The sequence below is a fragment of the Mobula birostris genome, chromosome 25 (genome assembly GCF_030028105.1).
Source record: "Mobula birostris isolate sMobBir1 chromosome 25, sMobBir1.hap1, whole genome shotgun sequence".
In the NCBI taxonomy this organism is placed as follows: Eukaryota; Metazoa; Chordata; class Chondrichthyes; order Myliobatiformes; family Myliobatidae; genus Mobula; species Mobula birostris.
Genome location: NC_092394.1, coordinates 61220928 through 61237839, shown reverse-complemented (window position 1 = coordinate 61237839; position 16912 = coordinate 61220928). Strand labels below are relative to the sequence as shown.

General features: G+C 40.4%; 1 protein-coding gene across 6 annotated transcripts in view; it reads left to right on the top strand.

Moving 5' to 3' along the window:
* The window catches only part of patz1 (POZ/BTB and AT hook containing zinc finger 1), a 67908-nt gene that overhangs the window by 39622 nt on the left and 11374 nt on the right, over positions 1-16912 (top strand). For 5 of the 6 annotated variants that reach the window (XM_072243764.1, XM_072243768.1, XM_072243769.1 and 2 more), the window contains exon 4: positions 8043-8225. The exons of the other annotated variant lie outside the window; for it this stretch is intronic. In XM_072243764.1, the coding sequence (XP_072099865.1) occupies positions 8043-8225 (183 nt within the window). The remainder of the gene's footprint in view (positions 1-8042; positions 8226-16912) is intronic. 6 annotated transcript variants of the gene reach the window in all.

Here is a 16912-nt window from a genome sequence, read left to right as displayed (position 1 = left end):
TGAGCGTCATAGGAAGTTATTCCTGCCTGTGGCCATCAAACTTTACAACTCCTCCTTTGGAGGGTCGGACACCCTGAGCCAATCGGCTGGGCCTGGACTTATTTCCTGACATAATTTACATATTACTATTTAATTATTTATGGTTTTATATTGCTATATTTATACTCTATTCTTGGTTGGGGCAACCGTAACGAAAATCAATTTCCCTCAGAATCGATGAAGTATGACTATGACTTACTGACATTGAGTAAAAGGTTGTTGTTATGACACCACTCAGCCAGATGTTCAATTTCCTTCCTATCTGCTGATTAGTCACCACCAAATTTAAATGTAGCATTGGGGTGGTGCCTAGCCTCATAGTCATATGCATAAAGCAAGACGAGCAGGGGGCCAAGCACACAGTCTTGTGGTGCACCTATGCTGATGGTGATCGTGGAGGAGATGTTGGTGCCAATCCATTCTGTATATGATTAACTGCTTTACTGTGACTCTGACTGGGGCATGAACTCCTAACATTTTCCTGGAGTAGGCTTAAGCAGGTTTTTTGCTTTATTTATTCTTTCACAATTTTTTTTTAATTGACAAACTGGATTATTGCTAGTATCCATGGCAGGTTTTTATGATGATTCGATAATTTCAAAGTTACTTCTTTTGAAACTGGTTTTAAGTTCATATTTATGTAACTTCTTTATATTCCCCAGTTGCCATTGTAAGATTTGAGTATATGGCTGGTCTGTAGTTCACAGGTCTAGTTCAAGATCCCAACCACATTGTGATCACATCCCAGTACTGATAGTGTATAAAATTGTGTTCTGTCCCTTCAGTGCTTTAGTCCTTAATTTTAGTCTAGTTACTTTAAATACAATAGCACCTCATTCCAAAGCATGTACATATTCTTTCTTGTCTTTTATTCCAAACATTTAATCAACATTTAAGAAGCAATGTTTGCTAAAATTAGATGTGGTTTGTGTAATGGAGATTAAATTAAGGGGCTTTCTTCAAGACTGTGTTGAAATTGCTGCATGCATTTTATAACTAATCCAAGCCTTTCTTTTGAAATATTGAGAAATTGGGGCTTATTTGATGACTGAAGCTTATTTTTGTTAAATCTCTAGTGTCCCAAAAGATCATTTAATCAGAAAATAATTTTAGCTTTTATAGCAAAGTGTGTCATGTGAATAGAAAATAATTTCAGTCTGTCTAGTTTTCTCTGCTTTTAGTTGCTCCCACTTTGTACAGTGAATACACAATAGTTTCTTTGACACACACTTATGTATATTTTGGAACAGCACAGCAACAAGCCCTTTGGTCCACAATGTTGTGTTGAACCAATTAAATTAGTAATCAAATGGCCAACTAAACTAATCCCTAATGTGTAAAGAATGTCCATCTCCTTCCATTTCCCTCATATCCATGTGCCTATCCAAATGTCTCTTAGAAGTCCCTTATATATCTGCCTCTACCACCACCTAAGGCAGTGCATTCCAGGCACCCACCACTCTGTATTTATAATAAAACTTGCCCCTCACATCTCCTTTGAAATTACCCCCTCTCACTACCTTAAGTATATGCCCTCTGGTATTAGACACTTCAACCCTGGGATAAAGATACTTTCTGTTTACTCCTGGGATCCTGAACCTTTTTTATGCCATGGACCATAAGAACATAAGAAATAAGAGCAGGAGTAGGCCATCCGGCCCATCGAGCCTGCCCCGCCATTCAATAAGATCATGGCTGATCTGTCTGTAAACTCAGCTCCATCTACCTGCCTTTTCCCTATAACCCTTAATTCCCCTACTATGTAAGAATCTATCCAGCTGTATCTTAAATATATTTAGTGAAGAAGCCTCAACTGCTTCCCTGGGCAGAGAATTCCACAGATTCACCACTCTCTGGGAAAAACATTTTCTCCTTATCTCCGTCCTAAATCTTCTCCCCTGAATCTTGAGGCAATGTCCCCTAGTTCTAGTCTCACCTACCAATGGAAACAACTTTCCTACTTCTATCTTATCTATCCCTTTCAAAATTTTGTATGTTTCTAAAAGATCCCCTCTCATTCTTCTGAATTCCAGAGAGTATAGTCCCAGGCGACCCAATCTCTCCTCATAGGTTAACCCCTTCATCCCTGGAATCAACCTGTTGAACCCTCTCTGCGCTACCTCCAAAGCCAGTATATCCTTCCTCAAGTATGGAGACCAGAACTGCACACATTACTCCAGGTGCGGCCTCACCAGTACCCTGTATAGTTGCAGCATGACCTCCATGCTCTTGAGTTCAATCCCTCTAGCAATGAAGGCCAACATTCCGTTTGCCGCCTTAATAATCTATTGTACCTGCAAGCCAACTTTTGGCAATTTATGAACACGCACTCCCAAGTCCCTCTGTTGCACGATGCTGAGAATGTTCTACGAGTCTGTGGTGGGCAGTGCGATCATGTTTGCTGTTGTGTGCTGGGACAGCAGGCTGAGGGTAGCAGACACCAACAGAATCAACAAACTCATTCGTAAGGCCAGTGATGTTGTGGGGATGGAACTGGACTCTCTGACGGTGGTGTCTGAAAAGAGGATGCTGTCCAAGTTGCATGCCATCTTTGACAATGTCTCCCATCCACTACATAATGGACTGGTTGGGCACAGGAGTACATTCAGCCAGAGACTCATTCCACTGAGATGCAACACTGAGCGTCATAGGAAGTCATTCCTGCCTGTGGCCATCAAACTTTACAACTCCTCTCTTGGAGGGTCAGGCACCCTGAACCAATAGGCTGGTCCTGGACTTATTTCCTGGCATAATTTACACATTACTATTTAACTATTTATGGTTTTATTACTATTTAATTATTTATGGTGCAAGTGTAACGAAAACCAATTTCCCTCGGGATCAATAAAGTATGACTATGACGATGACAACAGCATGCTGCAATCTTTCATCGTTTAAATAATAATCTGCTCTTCTATTATTCCTTCCAAAGTGGATGATCTCGCATTTACCAACGTTGTATTCCATCTGCCAGACCTTGGCCCATTCACTTAATCTATCTATCTGCAGACTATCCACATCCTCTGTACAATTTGCTTTTCCACTCAGTTTAGTGTCATCAGCAAATTTTGCTATGCTACAGTTCCCTCTTCCAAATCATCAATGTAAATGGTAAACAGCTGTGGGCCCAGCACCGACCCCTGCGGCACCCCACTCACCACTGACTGCCAACCGGAGAAACGCCCATTTATACCAACTCTCTGCCTTCTGTTGGTTAACCAATCCACGATCCATGCCAATACACTTCCTCCGATTCCATGCATCTGTATCTTATTTAAAAGTCTCTTATGCGACACCTTATCAAACGCCTTCTGGAAGTCCAAGTATAGGACATCCACCTGTTTCCCTGTTACCACTGCACTCATTATGCCCTCAAAGAACTCCAGTAAGTTTGTCAAACAGGACCTGCCCTTTAAACTTGGAGTTCATGGACCATAGGTTAGGAACCCCTGGTCTACTCTATCTATGCCTCTCATAATCTTATAAACCTCTATCAGATCTCTCCTCAGCCTCCACAGCTCCAGAGAAAACAAAGCAAGTTTGTCCAACTTCTTGTTTAGCATGTGTCCCCGAATCCAGGCAGTAACCTGGAAAACTTCTGCACTCTCTCCAAAGCCTCGACATCCTTCCTATAATGGGATGACCAGAACTGTATGCAATACTCCAGATGTGGCCTAACTAGGACATCCATGTGGTCTTCAGACGTGCAGCGATTTTTTTTTTGGGAGAACACTTGTTCAGTGTTTTTCTTATAGTGGATGCATGAACAGAGACTTTAGCAAGTTCTAGAGATTTCTGCAGGTTCTGTGCTGTTACCCTTGGGTTCTTTTTTACCTCCTTCAGCCTTGCACGTTTTGCTCTTCATGTGATCTTTGCAGGACACCCACTCCTAGGCAGAGTGGCAACAGAACTGAATTTTCTCTATTTGTAGACAGTCTCTCTTATTCATGAACACTCAGATCTTTAGAAATGTTTTTGTAGCCTTTTCTAGCTTCATGAATCTCTACAATTCTTCTTCTAAGGTCCTCTGAAAGTTTTGATTGAGGCATGGTGCGTAAGCAGATCGATCTTGAGAAGAGCAGGCTCTGTCAGTAACCTGACTTTGTGTGTCTTTTTTTTATATAGTGCAGGGAACCTCTGCAACCCATACCTCCAAACACCTGACTCCAAATAGCTTTGGTAGAAGGCATTACCCCAGAGGTTCACATATTTTTTTGAACTCAGACTGTGGGAGTTTAAATGGTGTACTCAATATTAACGAGAAGTACAATTGCTTGAGTGTTACTAGTTTGGGCAGATTGTGTTTATTATTATGACTTAGATAAAGATCAGGCCACATTTTATGTAATAATTGCAGAAGACCAGGTAATTACAAAGAATTCACAAACTTGTTCTTGCAACTGTAGATTTCCGTTTTCCCTGTAGCCTGGTTCCATTCCTGTGGAAGGCTCATTGAAGATGAGGTACCATATTACAGCAAGAAAGTTTGAAAAAATATCTGTGCAATAACACAACCTTGCCTGATAATGAGTTTTACTGAGATTGGGCCTGTTGTGAACCTATTGGTTAAAATCATGATTTGACACCATCACATAAAAAACACAAGGTGGAGACTATATTCTGAGGGCAAACAAATTTGAAAAGGATCCTCCACAGTTCCTCTCAATTGATAGCTTTTGTGAGCTTGAAGAAAGGCATATACAGTGATTGTTTCTTCTTCCTACTTTTCTCTGGAATATGATGCCCATGGTGGGTTTTAGTTGGATGGAATCCACATTGTGATTCAGAGTGTGACTGAAAGAAGACTGTTTAGGAAGACAACTGTAGAGATTATCCCCATGCCATTTGGATTTATCCACTTTCTTGAAGGTGCCACAATTAGGAGACTTGTGTAGGAGTCAATTGTTTATCTGCTTCAGTTCAAAGAAATGATCCAGAACACTAAGTGGTTGCTGTGTGCCTTCCACACTGATGCCACCTTGCAGAGAAAGGAGTTCAGTTAGTAATTGTTTTTTTCACAATCACTATATGGGCTTCATAATGTTATGGCATTTTGCAATCTTCATGTTTACACTGCTTGAATTTTTACTGCTGCATAGGTCAATCCTATAACTGGCGTTGCTAATATTTAGTGGGTCATATCTTTTCCTGAATCTCACAACTCAAAATAATGAGGGGTTATGCTAATAATCAGGGGCATGCATTGTTTCAATTTTAAATGCGAGGAACTTTCACACTGCACAACACTTCCCCCAGCGTGAAAAGGATCATTGTGATGTTTTCCCTATCCACTGTCCTGTGAGCTCTGAGCGAAATTCTAGTTGAATTGGATTTTTGATTGTCAAATACAGTGATGTTTTTGCATTTAAAAAAATACCATAAACGCTGCACTCAATGTTGATACCATGGAAACGTTACTCCAGTGTGTGGAGGGTATCTCAGGGTGCATTGTTTAGATAATCCTACAAGCGTTATCCAACTTCACAGATGCCAGTAATTTCAAATGTTCTTGATAAGTGGTGTGCATTGTAACATTGTGGAAGCTTAGACTAGAAGTGTATAGTTTAAACTTATCCCTGTGCTTATTGATATCATGATATAATAAACCTATGATAATCCAGCATGGTAGGGACTTTGGTGTTGGACCTGCAGGTTTTTCAGAATATTGGATGTTATTCCATATTGCAGCACACTTAGAATTCACTTTTTAGTTGTTACACTGTATTTTTTTTATTAATTTATTTGAGTTTCTACAGTACAACAAAAAAACCCCACCAGCAAAAAAGAGATTTATACAGTGCAAAACCAACATGATTAATATACAGTTCGTAACAATAAAGAAAAAGTACCCAAAATAAAATCATGTGAAGTTAGTATCCTCCCCACCCTCCAACTACGCAACTCCAGGCCAACCATTTCGATGTAAAGAAAAGTTAAACAGAGCTTTTGTCACCATACAGCTGTAAACTAAAAAAAGTATATTGCCTACTACCTAAACTGTAATATATTTCACATGAAAAAACCATAAAACTTAACCAGAAAAAAAAGCTGAAAGTAAGGGTATAAAATACAAAAAAAACGAAGATAAACCTTTAATCTAAAGAGGAATTGCCTTTCATAGATAATCGCTTTGCAACTTTTGAACAACTGTCTGCAAAGTTTAACCTACCTAATACTTATTTTTTTTTAGGTATCTTCAAATTAGACATTTTATTAACCCTTCATTACCAAACTTAATGTTCTGGACTTGTTTCTTTGTATAAATCCATCGGATAAAGGTTTAATATCTACTATTCACAATAAGTTGATCAGAGTCATCCCAGGATTTTTTTTTAACTTTAATTCTGCAATTGAGTCTTGCTTATAAACTTGGGTTTAAAATTAGGCTGACTGTTTAATGAAAAGCTTTTGGTGAATCTTGAGGTGGAATGGGCTAGAAGTATACTGTAAACTCTGTTTCATAAACAGAGTATGGATACTCAAATTTTTGCTGTTGACACTGAAGGGCAAGGAATCTTGTTCTCCAGTATAGGAGTGGAAATTAGCTGGCTTGAGTTGATTATTTGCAGTTTTCATACCTTCATAGTGTAAGAGGTGGAAGTTGAGAAGAACAGTGTTATAATCACTTGTCACCTCTGCCATTACACTAATCCTGATCACAATTGACCTGATAGTGAAGATTAGTTAGCTAAGCACATGCACAATGTAGTTATATTGTTGATTACGCAGTCACATTTGCTTTGTCGTGCAAGTTAGTCTGCTTTCTGCAAGAACTACTGCGATTGGTGATTATGATCATTCCAAACAATCCTGCTGACTACTTTCTGCTTTGCTGCTCTTGATGGCTTCTGACAGGTTCTTGGGTGGTATAGCATCTAGAAAATTGGGTATTATAGGATTTTCATTTTGAAGAGACTCTTCTAACTTTTTCTGTGTTCTACATTGGAACAGCACATTATAGCCTACTTTATTTCATTGCCTTAGTGTTACTCTTTTTGAGTTTGTGTTCGTAGAATTGCATGGCAGTCCCATTCAGAGATTTCCACAGATGGATCCCTCCACACCACATACCCACTCTTCCATCAAGAAGATGGAAATGTTTGTTTTCAATTGCAGATCCAAGTTGGTTTTATGTTTGTGTACTCCATCTGACTCCAGGACAATACCCTTTAACTATTTAATAGCTGCTTTTTAACGTACTGTACTTCATTTCATACTGTGACATCAGTCAAGCCAGACCTTTCCCACAGTCTCTGTCAGTTAAGCTGGCTTCTCGAGCTCCAGGGAGTGAAAGAAGAATGCCTTTGGTTGATATTCATTTGGAATCTTATTATTTCAGCATCAATTTCTGTCCATCCTGTTCCTCAATTGTAACTGATGGTCCAGCTAAAAGTATAACTGATCTGTATCAGCACTGGTCTGCTTCACAACAAGCCCTGATTTCTACATAGCATTCAACAGAGTTTACAAGCTTGATCTGTGGTGGGCAGATTGGAATAATGGTCAGCCCTGTAAACCTGACTTTATGATTGAAAGTAATGAGTTTTTGCAATTGTTTTAAAGAAAACGCTATATTATTTTAAAGTCTATTCTTCTTAACGTGAGCTGCCAAATTGACAATATAGAGCTGCAGAAGTGCTTTTGGATATGGGTCTCATTGGTGGTAATGTTGCCTAGACCTGCCTGATAATATGGGAATCACAAAGCATTTCAGTGTAACGATGCAAGTATGTATATATTCCTATAAAGTACATGGATAAAGTACGTGTTATAAAGGCTACTGACAAAGTTGCCTCATCCCCATCCAGACTGACGGAGACTGCCTGACATCAAGTATTGCATGTGTTTGGGAAAAATGACTGGGTGAAGTAGACAAGGAGAAAATGTATTGAACATGAAGTAGCCCCATTAGAAAGGAATATTTTAACATTGGATGTTCAGAAGGCTGGGTGCTGAGGTTTCATCTGATGGAGTGACAGAATCTCATCTGTCTTTTTCCTCAGGTTTTTCCACTGCTTCCTACTTAAGGGTCCATATTAAAACCCACCATGGTGTCCCTCTTCCCACCTCGCACACTTCTGATCCTTGTGACAGGCGGTGCAAGCCCCAGACTCAGATCATGATTCACAAGCAAACGCAGAGCGGGGAGATGGCTTTTCACTTTGACAGAACACGCTCGTTACAAGGCAAGCTAACTGCCATCATTCTTTGTATTGTGTGCGTGGGCAGAAATGTGCAGAAATAGTTCTATTACATAAATCCTGTTGTAAGTCCTAATTTTACCTGCTGTAGAATAACCGTGTTTTATCAGGAAGATGATGTTATCAATGGTTATATTAATAACTGCAAGTGTCCTCTGTGTTGTAACAAAGCACAAATACATACCCATGAAGTCTTTCACCAAGTTGAATTAGCCAATCCCAACCAGTCAGAGCATTTGAGTATGGGTTAATCTGCATAAAGAGAGCAAGGGGTATTGAGAAGAGACTTGAAGTTGTTTACACCACAGTATTGTGTTTTCTTTTTCCGCAAGATAATATCCAGGGCAGGGAGTTATCATTCAATAAAATGACTAGCAGGATGGGGTGATAGAAAAGAGGAAAAGAATCAAATTTGCTGTCTAAGCTCTGATAAGACTTTAGTCACTGCTGATGGAATTTAATTGGAAGTCAAAAATATTGCAGGTGGTAGAGATTTAAAATAAAAACAAACTGCTGAAAAGAACATCTGAAAGAAGAGAAGCAGAGTTGGTGTTTCAGGTTAAAGATTTTTCACCAGATTAGTATCGTGAGAAAGCAAATTTTAAGTTGCAGAGCACGAGAGAGAATACATGACAAAGGAAGTATCCTTGAAAGTGCAAGTCAGAGTTGTTGCTTATGAGACTGCCCACTTGACTTATTAAGGGTAGTTAGAAAAAGAAGAAAAAATGAAGTGCATTGTAAAAGTTCTGAAATGCAGTCCAGAACGACAGTGGTGACTGAAGCCAAAAGGAGAATGGTGGAAATGCCTAGCAGATCAGACAGCATCTGTAGAAAGAGAATGTTTCTTTAGTACAACATGAGTCATCCATTTAAAAAACAAATCAAAGAATAATTTAAATATTAAAGAAACCAAGAGTTTGTCAGGAAACGGTTCCCTCACTGTTTCAGGTAGAAGTAGTTGTTGTATTTTGTTGGCACGTCGTCTTAACTTTTGGATTTGGGTCCTCTACTTATAATCATGCATTTACTTCTCAACTCTGCCATTCTGAAATGCTAACCTATCAGATGGGTTGATGGGTGGCATGCACTCGTTTACCAAGTTCCTACAGGACAATCTGTGCAATGAGTTCAGGCAGAAGAGAAATACGCATTCATTGTTTAGAGGGGACTAAATGCTGTAAGCTTCTAGTCTGGCACCTGGAGAGAAACTTCAGCAGAAGTCTAGCTGGCCTTGATATCAAGGGAAGGTGATGGATTGCAGAGTGGGAGGCTAACAGGAAAAGTGAACAGACTAAAATAAGTCTTAGATGAAGAATTGACTTTGTGTGATGCACATTTGTGTGAAATTCATCAGGGTGGTAGTCTATTCTGGATTTAAAACACTGAATTTAACCAGGTTAATCATCATTAAAGTAATAGGGAAACAGGTTTGCTGAAAATGTACTCCACCCTAAAATATAAAAATCAAACCGATAGGCTGTTTTACACAGAGAATTTTTCATTTTTGAAAGAAATCAATAAAATTCAAAACTAGGTTTAAAAAATGCTAATTTGTAAAAACTTACATTATAGAAACTTCATGAAAATGAGTTATCATTCAGATATAGAACTGAGTTTTGATATTATTTCATTAACAAGATGGGAAATATTTATCTCGCAACTTCTGATGTACCTTCTGATAGTCCAAACAGACTACCCATTTTGCAACACAAAAACTATCTTGATCATATGAAAATGCTGTTTCCTGATAAATTTCGATGGAATTATTTTAGAATATTGCCTTCTTGGTAATAGAAATTAATTGATTATTTTAAGTTAAGATTAAAATGATGACTACTACTACTACTATTACTCCTGTTTGAGTACAGTTGGGGGGGACAGCTTACCTGGGGGAAGCAACAATGGCCGAGCCTCCGGCACAGAGTCCGGCCCTGTAGCTCAGAAAGGTAGGGAAAGGAAGAGGAGGGCAGTAGTAATAGGGAACTCGAGAGTTAGGGGGTCAGATAGGCGATTCTGTGGACGCAGTCTGGAGACCCGGATGGTATTTTGCCTCCCTGGTGCCAGGGTCCGGGATGTTTCTGATCGCGTCCAAGATACCCTGAAGTGGGAGGGAGAGGAGCCAGAGGTCGTGGGACATATAGGTACCAATGACATGGGTAGAAAAGGGGAGAGGTCCTGAAAGGAGAATATAGGGAGTTGGGAAAAAGGACCGCAAAGATAGTAATCTCGGGATTATTGCCTGTGCTACACGACAGTGAGAGTAGGAATGCAATGTGGTGGAGAATAAATGCATGGCTGAGGAATTGGAGCAGGGGGCAGGGATTCAAGTTTTTGGATCATTGGGACCTCTTTTGGCGCAGGTGTGACCTGTACAAAAAGGACGGGTTACACTTGAATCCTAGGGGGACCAATATCCTGGCGGGGAGATTTGCGAGGGCTACTGAGGTGACTTTAAATTAGAATGGTTGGGGGGTGGGAATCAAATTAAAGAGACTTGGAGAGAGGAGGTTAGTTCACAAATAGAGAAAGCCAGTAGACAGTGTGAGGGAGGATAGGCAGGGGACAGAGATCAGGAGCACTCAGATCAAAGATGTAGGGGACAAGGAAGAAAAAGATAACAAAGTTGTTTGCTTCATTAAGGATAAACAGAGAGTAAGAGGTGGAGAGTTTCTTAAATGCATCTATTTTAATGCTAGGAGCATTGTAAGAAAAGTGGATGAGCGTAGAGTATGGATTGATACCTGGAAATATGATGTTGTAGCTATTAGTAAAATGTGGTTGCTGGAGGGGTGTGATTGGCAACTAAATATTCCAGGATTTCGTTGCTTCAGGTGTGATAGAATAGGAGGGGCAAGAGGGGGAGGTGTTGCATTGCTTGTCAGAGAAAATATAACAGCGGTGCTCTGGCAGGATAGATTAGTGGACTCGTCCAGGGAGGCTATTTGGGTGGAATTGAGGAATGGGAAAGGTGTAATGACGCTTATAGGGGTGTATTATAGACCACCTAATGGGGGCCGAGAACTGGAGGAGCAAATTTGTAAGGAGATAGCAGATATTTGTAGTAAGCACAAGGTTGTGATTGTGGGAGATTTTAATTTTCCACACATAGACTGGGAAGCCCATTCTGTAAAAGGGCTGGATGGTTTAGAGTTTGTCAAATGAGTGCAGGATAGTTTTTTGCAGCAATACATAGAGGTACCAACTAGAGAGGGGGCAGTGTTGGATCTCCTGTTAGGGAATGAGATAGGGCAGGTGACGGAGGTATGTGTTGGGGAGCACTTCGGGTCTAGTGATCACAATACCATTAGTTTCAATTATGGAAAAGGATAGGACTGGACCCAGGGTTGAGATTTTTGATTGGAGAAGGTTAACTTGGAGATGCAAAAAGAGATTCGAAAGGATTTAGAAGGAGTGGATTGGGACAATTTGTTATATGGGAAGGATGTAATAGAGAAATGGAGGTCATTTAAAGGTGAAATTTTGAGGGCACAGGATCTTTATGTTCCTGTTAGGTTAAAAGTTTGAGAGAGCCATGGTTTTCAAGGGATGTAGGAAACATGGTTCGGAAAAAGAGAGGGATCTACAATAAATATAGGCAGCTTGGAGTTAATGAGGTGCTCGAGGAATATAAAGAATGTAAAAAGAATCTTAAGAAAGAAATTAGAAAAGCTAAAAGAAGATACGAGGCTGCTTTGGCAAGTAAGATGAATATAAATCCAAAGGGTTTCTACAGTTATGTTAATAGCAAAAGGATAGTGAGGGATAAAATTGGTCCTTTAGAGAATCAGAGTGGATGGCTATGTGCGGAGCCAAAAGCGATGGGGGAGATTTTGAACAATTTCTTTTCTTCGGTATTCACTAAGGAGAAGGATATTGAACTGTGTAAGGTAAAGGAAACAAGAAGGGCAGTTATGGAAAGTATGACAATTAAAGAAGAGGAAGTACTGGCGCTTTTAAGGGATATAAAAGTGGATACGTCTCCGGGTCTGGACAAGAGATTCCCTAGGACCTTGAGGGAAGTTAGTGTGGAAGTTAGCAGGGGCTCTTGACAGAAATATTTCAAATGTCATTAGAAACGGGGATGGTGCCGGAGGATTGGCGTATTGCTCGTGTTGTTCCATTGTTTAAAAAGGGTTCTAAGAGTAAACCTAGCAATTATCGGCCTGTGAGTTTGATGTCAGTGGTGGATAAATTGATGGAAAGTATTCTTAGAGATGGTATATATAATTATCTGGAAAGACAGGGTCTGATTAGGAACAGTCAACATGGATTTGTGCGTGGAAGGTCATAGAACCATAGAACCATAGAAACTACAGCACAGAAACAGGCCCTTTGGCCCTTCTTCGCTGTGCCGAAACCATTTTCTGCCTAGTCCCACTGACCTGCACACGGACCATATCCCTCCATACACCTCCCATCCATGTATCTGTCCAATTTATTCTTAAATGTTAAAAAAGAACCCGCATTTACCACCTCGTCTGGCAGCTCATTCCATACTCCCACCACTCTCTGTGTGAAGAAGCGCCCTCTAATGTTCCCTTTAAACTTTTCCCCCTTCACCCTTAACCCATGTCCTCTGGTTTTTTTCTCCCCTTGCCTCAGTGGAAAAAGCCTGCTTGCATTCACTCTATCTATACCCATCATAATTTTATATACCTCTATCAAATCTCCCCTCATTCTTCTACGCTCCAGGGAATAAAGTCCTAACCTATTCAACCTTTCTCTGTAACTGAGTTTCTCAAGTCCCGGCAACATCCTTGTAAACCTTCTCTGCACTCTTTCAACCTTATTTATATCCTTCCTGTAATTTGGTGACCAAAACTGAACACAATACTCCAGATTCGGCCTCACCAATGCCTTATACAACCTCATCATAACATTCCAGCTCTTAAACTCAATACTTCGATTAATAAAGGCCAATGTACCAAAAGCTCTCTTTACGACCCTATCTACCTGTGACGACACTTTTAGGGAATTTTGTATCTGTATTCCCAGATCCATCTGTTCCACTGCACTCCTCAGTGCCTTACCATTAACCCTGTATGTTCTACGTTGGTTTGTCCTTCCAACGTGCAATACCTCACACTTGTCAGTATTAAACTCCATCTGCCATTTTTCAACCCATTTTTCCAGCTGGTCCAAGTCCCTCTGCAGGCTCTGAAAACCTTCCTCACTGTCTACTACACCTCCAATCTTTGTATCATCAGCAAACTTGCTGATCCAATTTACCACATTATCATCCAGATCATTGATATAGATGACAAATAACAATGGACCCAGCACTGATCCCTGTGGCACACCACTAGTCACAGGTCTCCACTCAGAGAAGCAATTCTCTACCACCACTCTCTGGCTTCTTCCATCGAGCCAATGTCTAATCCAATTTACCACCTCTCCATGTATACCTAGCGACTGAATTTTCCTAACTAACCTCCCATGCGGGACCTTGTCAAAGGCCTTACTGAAGTCCATGTAGACAATATCCACTGCCTTCCCTTCATCCACTTTCCTGGTAACCTCCTCGAAAAACTCCAACAGATTGGTCAAACATGACCTACCACGCACAAAGCCATGTTGACTCTCCCTAATAAGCCCCTGTCTATCCAAATGCCTGTAGATTCTGTCTCTTAGTACTCCCTCCAATAACTTACCTACTACTGATGTTAAACTCACTGGCCGATAATTTCCCGGATTACTTTTCGATCCTTTTTCAAACAACAGAACAACATGAGCCACTCTCCAATCCTCCGGCATTTCACCCGTAGACAGCGACATTTTAAATATTTCTGCCAGGGCCCCTGCAATTTCAACACTAGTCTCCTTCAAGGTCCTAGGGATCACTCTGTCAGGTCCCAGGGATTTATCCACTTTAATTTTCCTCAAGACAGCAAGCACCTCCTCCTTTTCAATCTGTACAGTTTCCATGGTCTCACTACTTGATTCCCTCAATCCCATAGATTTCATGCCAGCTTCCTTAGTAAATACAGACGCAAAAAACCTATTTAAGATCTCCCCCATTTCCTTTGGTTCCACACAAAGCCGACCACTCTGATCTTCAAGAGGACCAACTTTATCCCTTACAATCCTTTTGCTCTTAATACACTTGTAAAAGCTTTTTGGATTATCCTTCACTTTGACTGCCAAGGCAACCTCATGTCTTCTTTTAGCCCTCCTGATTTCTTTCTTAAGTATTTTCTTGCACTTCTTATACTCTTCAAGCACCTGATTTACCCCGTTTCCTATACATTTCATACAACTCCCTCTTCTTCTTTATCAGAGTTGCAATATCCCTTGAGAACCAAGGTTCCTTATTCCTATTCAATTTGCCTTTAATCCTGACAGGAACATACAAACTCTGCACGCTCAATATTTCCCCTTTGAAGGCTTCCCACCTACCAATCACATCTTTGCCAGAGAACAACCTGTCCCAATCCACGCTTTTTAGATCCTTTCTCATTTCTTCAAATTTGGCCTTCTTCCAGTTCAGAACCTCAACCCTGGGACCAGATATCAAATTGAAACTAATGGTGTTGTGATCACTGGAACCAAAGTGCTCCCGTACACAGACTTCTGTCACTTGCCCTAATTCGTTACCTAACAGGAGATCCAATATTGCATCCCCTCTAGTTGGTCCCTCTATATATTGATTTAGAAAACTTTCCTGAACACATTTTACAAACTCTAAACCATCTAGACCCCTAACAGTATGGGAGTCCATATGTTTGACAAATCTTATTGAATTTTTTGATGAGGTTACTAGGAAAGTTGACAAGGGTAAAGCGGTGGATGTTGTCTATATGGACTTCAGTAAGGCCTTTGACAAGGTTCCAGACGGAAGGTTCAATCGTTAGGCATTAATATCGAAGTAGTAAAATGGATTCAGCAGTGGCTGGATGGGAGACGCCAGAGAGTAGTGGTGGATAACTGTGTGTCAGATTGGAGGACAGTGTGTAGCGGTGTGCCTCAGGGATCTGTACTGGGTGCAGTGTTGTTTGTCATATATATTAATGATCTGGATGATGGGGTGGTAAATCGGATGAGTAAGTATGCAGATGATACTAAGATAGGTGGTGTTGTGGATAATGAAGTAGGTTTTCAAAGCTCGCAGAGAGATTTAGGCCAGTTAGAAAAGTGGGCTGAAAGATGGCAGATGGAGTTTAATGCTGAAAAATGTGAGGTGCTACATTTTGGTAGGACTAATCAAAATAGGACATACATGGTAAATGGTAGGGCATTGAAGAATGCTGTAGAACAGAGGGACCTAGGAATAATGGTGCATAGTTCCCTGAAGGTGGAATCTCATGTGGATCAGGTGGTGAAGAAAGCTTTTGGTCTGCTGGCCTTTATCAATCAGAGCATTGAGTATAGAAGTTAGGATGTAATGTTGAATTTGTATGAGGCATTGGTAAGGCCAAATTTGGAGTATTGTGTACAGTTCTGGTCACCGAATTATAGGAAAGATGTCAATAAAATTGAGAGAGTATAGAGGAGATTTACTAAAATGTTGCCTGGGTTTCATCTCCTAAGTTACAGAGAAGGGTTGAACAAGTTAGGTCTTTATTCTTTGGAGCGTAGAAGGTTGAGGGGGGACTTGATTGAGGTGCTTAAAATTATAAGGGGGATTGATAGAGTTGATGTGGATGGGCTTTTTCCATTGAGAATGGGGGAGATTCAAACAAGAGGACACGAGTTGAGAGTTAAAGGGCAAAAGTTTAGGGGTAACATGAGGGGGAACTTCTTTACTCAGAGAGTGGTAGCTGTGTGGAATGAGCTTCCAGCAGAAGTGGTTGAGGCAGGTTCGATATTATCATTTAAAGAAAAATTGGATAGATATATGGACAGGAAAGGAATGGAGGGTTATGGGCTGAGTGCAGGTTGGTGAGACCAGGTGAGGGTAAGAGTTAGGCACGGACTAGAAGGGCCGAGATGGCCTGTTTCTGTGCTGTAATTGTTATATGGTTATTATTAGCCATCTCATACCAAAACCTGCTAAAATAATTGGCACCAGTCCTTTAGTAACACTGTTTAATGAGCGAATTCTGTAATAAGCACTGAAGAATCTTTTGGAGAAAATTTCAAAAAGATGTTCACTCACAGCTTACTTTATTTGTGTTTCTTCTCTCTGCTTAGTTAGCTAGAGAGTTAGGAGGAGAGACTTGATGGCTGGGACTGTTTTCCCCAGAGTTACGTTACAGAACTTATAAAATCATGAAGGATATAGATAAAGTGCAGAGTTACATTCTTTTATTCCAGGTTGGGGAGTCTGAAACTAGGGCGTGTAGGTTTAAAGGGAACTTGAAGTTCAGGTTTTCCACCCTGAGGGTGGTGGGTGTATAGAATGAGCTACCAGAGGAAGTGAATGAGGCAGGTACATTTACAATGTTTAAAGGACGGTTTGAACAGGTTAATGAATTGAGAAGGTTTAGATCTGGACCAAATGCAGGCAAGTGGGACTAGTTTACAAGGCACCCAATTTGACAGAGATGAGATAGGCCAAAGGGCCTGTTCCCTTTTTTCCCTAACTTATAGTAATTTTTGTCCTGCACTGTACAGCTGCCACAACACAACAAATCTTGCCACGTATATCACTGATAATAAACCTAATGCACATTTTATAAAAGTTGCTTCAAAGTTCATTTGTTTCATTGTTTGTAAGGAATATGGGAAATGTG